Consider the following 6,318-nt stretch of genomic DNA (forward strand, 5'->3'; position numbering starts at 1 on the left):
CTAGTATTGCACTAGTAAAAAATTCATCATTTAATTAAGCGTTTCTCATTTTGAAACCATTAACTATACTTTTGAAGTCTCTTATTGTTATTAGGCGACTATACAGTCCTCTTGTAGTATACTTGTAGGACAAATTACTCTATAGAAAATCAATTCAAATAATCACTATTTCAATTATTAATTCAAGGTATTCGTTCACTAATTCACTTATTAATTCAAGGTAGTAATCAAAATAAGAAAAAATGGAAGTATTGTACTCCAATCAGAAAAGGTTGCAAAATCAAATTGCAAATGCCTTTTCCAATTTTAAAAAATTAGGCCAGTCTAAAATGCTAGCTGGTCATGGTAGGGCAAGATTACAGCAAATGAATGAAAGATTTGAACAGTTCAAGAGAAATCACAATGACATATTAGAATTAAAGGATATATCTGTTAATCACGATTACTTTGAACATGACCTCTTCGATAATGTAGAAGAGAATTATTATAATAATTTAGGTGAGTTTAATGAGTTTTTAACCCCTTTAAATACATCTGTCGGTGAAAGCCACCAAAACCAATCTTTTAATAGTGATAATTCTGTTAATTTTCAAAGTTTACCTACAATAGAAATACCCACCTTCTCTGGCAAATATGAAGAGTGGTCTAACTTTAGAGATATATTCAAGGCTATTATTCATAGTAAGGCTGACTTATTACCAGTGTTAAAACATCAATATCTAAGATCTCATCTGACAGATGAAGCGTCTGATCTCATAAAAAACATTCCTTTAGCTGGGGAAAGTTACCCACAAGCATGGAATACTATTCTAGATTACTATGATAATAAGCGTAGGTTGGTCACTGAATATGTTAAAACAATTGTCACTGCTGGGCAAATGAGTAACAGTTCTTCTTCATCTTTGAAAAAACTTATGAAAGAAACAATTGGCCCCCTCGATACCTTAAAAAATATGGGGAGAGATGGGTATACAGATGTTGTCATAGGGTTAATAACTAGTAAATTTGAATTTTACACAGCTAGAGAATGGCAAAGGTATTTAGGCTGTTCCACTGAAGCTCCTAGTATGGATCAATTGAGAAGTTTTCTTTCCTCTCAAGTTATTACGTTAGAATCCTTTACGCAAAAGCCACCTATTAACAATAAGAATGTAAAGGAAACTATTTCGAAATCAACAAAAGAAGCTAATGTCAAATCAGCCCACCAAACTAATGTAAAACCCGGTATTTCTTGTACATACTGCAAAAGGAGTCATTTTATCTCTAAATGTCCGGATTTTTTAAGATTAGGTTGGACTAGTAAAAAGGAATTTGTAGGGAAAGCCAAGCTTTGTATTAATTGTCTCGGGAATCATCCAAGCAAGATCTGTAAATCTAAATACACTTGCTTCAACTGTAAAAAGATGCACCATACTGTTATGCATAGGGATAAGGATCTTACAAGGACTTCCAATAAGGAGTCTGAATGCATTTCGTCTGAAGTAAAGCAACCAATTGATAACACAAGTTTAAATGTTTATACTACTCAGATCAATAGTAGTCACTCAGTTTTGTTAGCTACAGCTAGGGTTTTAGCTTATACCAAGTCTGGTAAGCCAATAATAGTTCGTGCATTGATAGACCCTTGTTCTCAAACATCATTAATTTCAAGATCCTTAACTCAAATGCTTCAATTAAAACAGAATAAGGTCTGTATCAAACTTACTGGTGTAGGTGAAAAGATTATGTCGGAAGTGACTAGTGCTGTTGACCTTACTTTAAAGCCTTACTTTAAATCAGATTTTTCGTTAAAAATTAATGCACTGATGGTAAATAAAATCTCAGCTTATCGTCCACCTGATCATTGTCATTACATTTGCAACAATACATTGAATAATCTTCAACTAGCTGATCCAGAGTTTTACAAATCTGATCAAATCGACTTATTGTTAGGTTCTTCGGCCCATGCCTTGATAATACAAGATCAAGTGCTTAAGTTAGGCATAAATATGCCTATCGCTTCAAAATCCTCTTTAGGGTGGTTATTATCTGGGCCTGTCAGCTCTAATAACGATAATAACAAGACAGGTACTGTAACAAGTCTTCATGTTACTGAAGTAGTACCACTTACCGAATTAGTGAAACAGTTTTGGGAAGTAGAGGAAATTCCAAAGCCTTCAGAATACTTAACTAATGAGGAAAAGGAGTGTGAAAAGATCTTTAAAGACACTCATCTTATTACAGACTCTGGCAGATTCAGTGTTAAATTACCTTTTAAAGCTTCAACTGATTCACTACATGCTGAGTCGCAGAAAAGCTATCAATTAGCTAAAAATATGTTACTTAGAATGGAGACTCGTTTCAATTCAAATGTAAAATTGAAATCTCCTTATAGCTCATTTATGAAAGAGTACCGTGACCTCAATCATATGAGTCTAGTTAGTTCAGATTCTTCAGTGCCCCGTTGGTACTTACCACATCATGGGGTTATAAAGGAAGCCAGTACTACCACAAAGCTTCGGGTAGTCTTTAATGGCTCAGCCACTGTTGGCAAAAACACATCTCTCAACGCTGTTTTACATGCAGGACAGAATCTGCTGCCCAACATTTTCGATTTAATTTTAAAATGGAGAAACTATAGATTCGTCTTTATTGCTGATATTCAAAAGATGTTCCGACAAATTTTAATTCAGCCTTCAGATAGACCATATCAATTAATACTTTGGCGGGAAAATCCTCAAGATGACTTCAGCATTTATGAACTAAATACTGTCACCTATGGCCTAGTTAGTGCCCCTTTCTTAGCATCTAGAACTCTGAAGCAATTGGCTGAAAATTATAAATCAAAATTTCCTTTAGGTGCCTCTATTTTAGAGAATGAAGTCTATATGGATGATTTCATCTCAGGAGGACACTCTTGTAAGGAAGCTAAGCAGAAAATAGATCAGTTGATAGATATCACTCAAAGAGGTTGTTTCGAACTTCGTAAATGGACAAGTAACTGCTCTGAGTTACTTGAAAAGATTCCTTTAGACTATAAAAACGAAGAACAACTCACGCTTTTAACCTCGGAAACTTACACCTCTATTTTAGGTTTAATGTGGAAGCCTAATACTGATTCATTCTGTTTCAAGATTAAGACTGCACCACAAAATATTAAGTGGACCAAACGATCTATGTTGTCTCAACTTGCAAAGTTTTTCGATCCATTAGGTTGGTTATCCCCTACAATCATTAGGGCAAAAATTCTGATGCAAGCCACTTGGCTTTTGAAAATTTCGTGGGACGACCCATTACCATCAAAAATAGCCGATGATTGGATTAGGTGGTTAGATGGGACGAAATTATTAGAAAAAATTAATATTTCTCGTTGGAATCGTTTTAGTCCTGACATTGATCAGCTTGAACTTCACGGTTTTGCTGATGCTTCCAAGGAAGCTTATGCTGCAGTTCTATACTTGCGCATAGTTGTTAAAAACCAAGTCCACACTCAATTGTTAACTTCAAAAACAAAAGTGGCACCAATCAAGATACTCAGTATCCCTCGCTTAGAACTGTGTGCTGCTAGTCTTCTAGCAAAGCTAGTTCAGCATTACACATCTTTGACCGCTAGTGACAAATTGGAGATTCATTTGTGGACTGATTCAAAGATAGTACTACATTGGCTCAATGACTTGCCTTCAAAGTGGCCAACATTTATTGCTAATAGGTGTTCCCATATTTTAACATCAGTTCCTGAAGCCTCATGGCATCATATATCTTCTAAGGATAATCCAGCTGACATTGCGTCACGTGGAATTTATCCATCTCAGTTATTAGAGTCTAGTCTTTGGTTTAATGGACCCAATATAATTAAACAAAATACTTGTAAATATCCTACTCTTAGTATAGATTTAATGGAGAAGTCGCTTGAGGATCTCCAACCCTCAGTTATTCATACTACTCAAGCTGAACCAGTTAAAGCTTCGTGGGAACTATATTATCGGTATTCTGATTGGAATAAACTGCTAAAAGTTACAGCTTACTGCATTCGCTTTGTTGTCAAACTTATGCAAAAATCACAAAGATTGCAACCAGGTTATGTTATCAATAACCTTCAATTCTTTGACTTTACAGATACCATCAATGCTAATCATAAGCATTTGACAATGAGTGAGATAAACAATGCCAGAAATTACTGGATTTTTACTCATCAAAACCTGCATTTTGAAAATGAGATAAAGGCTCTCAAGAAATCAGAATCTGTTAGTAGAAACAGCAATCTAGTTAAACTCAACCCCTTCTTGAAAAATGATATTCTTAGAGTTGGCGGAAGAATAGGCCAAGCTGAACTGATCGATGATTCTAAACATCCTTTGATACTCTGTCCCAATGATCATTTGACTAATATCATTGTCAGGTATTACCATAATTTATTATTACATGCTGGTGTTCAATTAACACTTTCAGCACTTAGACAACACTATTGGATTATCAGAGGCCGACAGGTTGTTAGAAGTATAACACATAAGTGTTTAAGATGTAGGAGGTATGCAGCAGTTCCTCAGCATCAGTTAATGGGCGACTTACCATCAGTTCGTGTTCAAATTGAACCTGCATTCACAAAGACAGGTGTGGATTTAGCAGGTCCATTTTCTATCCGCTTATCCAAAAGTAGAGGAAAGGGTACGCAAAAGGGTTATGTTGTAGTTTTCACCTGTATGGTAACAAAAGCAGTTCATCTGGAAGTTGCAGAAGATTATTCTGCTTCTGCTTTTATTGCTGCATTTCAACGGTTTGACGCACGTCGAGGGCCATGTACCGACCTTTATAGTGATCAAGGCACTAATTTTATTGGCGCTGATACTGAGTTTAAACTTAAGCTGAAGGAGTTTCTTGCCTCTGACAGCCTCCATAACAAATTACTAAACTTGAGTGTAAATTGGCACTTTAACCCCCCAGCTGCTCCTCATTTTGGAGGACTCTGGGAGGCAGGGGTAAAGTCCTTGAAATATCATTTAAAAAGAGTGATTAAAGATCAGATTCTAACCTTCATCGAAATGTCAACCTTACTTTGTCAGATAGAAGCGTGCCTCAATTCGCGCCCACTGGTACCTTTATCAGATGATCCTTCTGACCTTCTAGTACTGACACCCTCTCATTTCATAAAAATGAAACCCTCTCGTATTATAGCTGAGACTTCTGTTAGTAAAGACTCTCTCTCCCCTCTTAGAAGGTGGAAGTTTATAACTTTTAGCTTACAACATTTTTGGAAACAATGGTCTTCTGAATATTTAAATTCCTTACAATCTCGTTACAAATGGGCTTTAAGGACTAGATCTATGCAAGAAGGTGATCTTGTACTTATTAGAAATCAAAACTATCCTCCTGGCCATTGGCCATTAGGTCGCATCATAAAAGTATGGACTGGTACAGATGGACTTGTGCGAGTTGTGAGAGTGAAAACGGCAACTTCAGAATTAGATAGACCAATTACAAAGTTAGTATTGCTTTTGCATAATGATGATTTAATTAATAATTTTGATGATGCGTTGAAACGTGAGTCTAATATTAATATTAAGTAAAAATTTAGTAAACCGATTATTGTAAAATGTTTACCTTAGAAAAGGGAAATCGTCATATGTCAAAATTAAATAATCTTTCAGTTTTTTTTTTGTCAATTTAATAAGTTAATTTTCCTTATTTTATTTGTGATGATAGCACTTAAAAAATTGATGATGAGTTAAGTTCAAACATATCATATTTAATGATACTGTTTTCTTTTTTTTTTTCTCTTCGTTTTCTAACTAATGTAAGATGACACATTAGAATTCTGACTTTTCATTTTGTTTTACATTGATGCACCCGACGCTCCGCTGATGCATCAACCGGGGAGTATGTTCAGGATTGGCATATATTATTAAGCAACCCCCCTTTTTTGGGCCTTGTAACAAGTGTGAGTGTGTCTGTAGTGGTATTGTCACTACAGCGCGTTTGTTAGTCAGGTGTGTCTGTGTTGCGTCATTCGCGGTATTGTCGCGGACTACTTGGTGCGTGTAATGTATGTATTAATGCGCGAATCTTGGGCTAGCGTGCTCATCGCGCTATGTGCGTCGCGCCGTCAGTCGCCTCTTGTATTGCCGAGCTATTAGACGTACTATCCAACATTTTGTGGTCCTTCGAACCGAGTTCACTTTCTATTTTACTTTTACATTTTCTCAGCCCTAAATACTATACAAATACACATATTTCCTATGATACAAAATCGATTTTTTTACAGGTATTATATTGAAAAATGTATGTAATTCTCGCATACAATTAGTTTTTAAATGTTTCTTTACTGCGTTAGAAAAAAACTAA

The 6,318-nt window shown here is 35.5% G+C and overlaps 1 protein-coding gene across 1 annotated transcript; it reads left to right on the top strand.

Moving 5' to 3' along the window:
- The first annotated feature begins 242 nt into the window (after positions 1–242).
- Positions 243–5,543, top strand: LOC149031016 (uncharacterized). Its single transcript, XM_089177038.1, has one exon. The coding sequence runs from the start codon at positions 243–245 to the stop codon at positions 5,541–5,543; it is 5,301 nt and encodes a 1,766-aa protein (XP_089033164.1).
- Positions 5,544–6,318: the final 775 nt, after the last annotated feature.

The sequence above is a fragment of the Polistes dominula genome, unplaced genomic scaffold (assembly GCF_049000335.1).
Source record: "Polistes dominula isolate Pdom_NZ unplaced genomic scaffold, Pdom_raw_medaka contig_336, whole genome shotgun sequence".
Taxonomy (NCBI): domain Eukaryota; kingdom Metazoa; phylum Arthropoda; class Insecta; order Hymenoptera; family Vespidae; genus Polistes; species Polistes dominula.

Excerpts from the sequence above, each read along its gene's own strand:
- LOC149031016 (XM_089177038.1), top strand. The coding sequence starts at position 243 with ATGGAAGTATTGTACTCCAATCAGAAAAGGTTGCAAAATCAAATTGCA.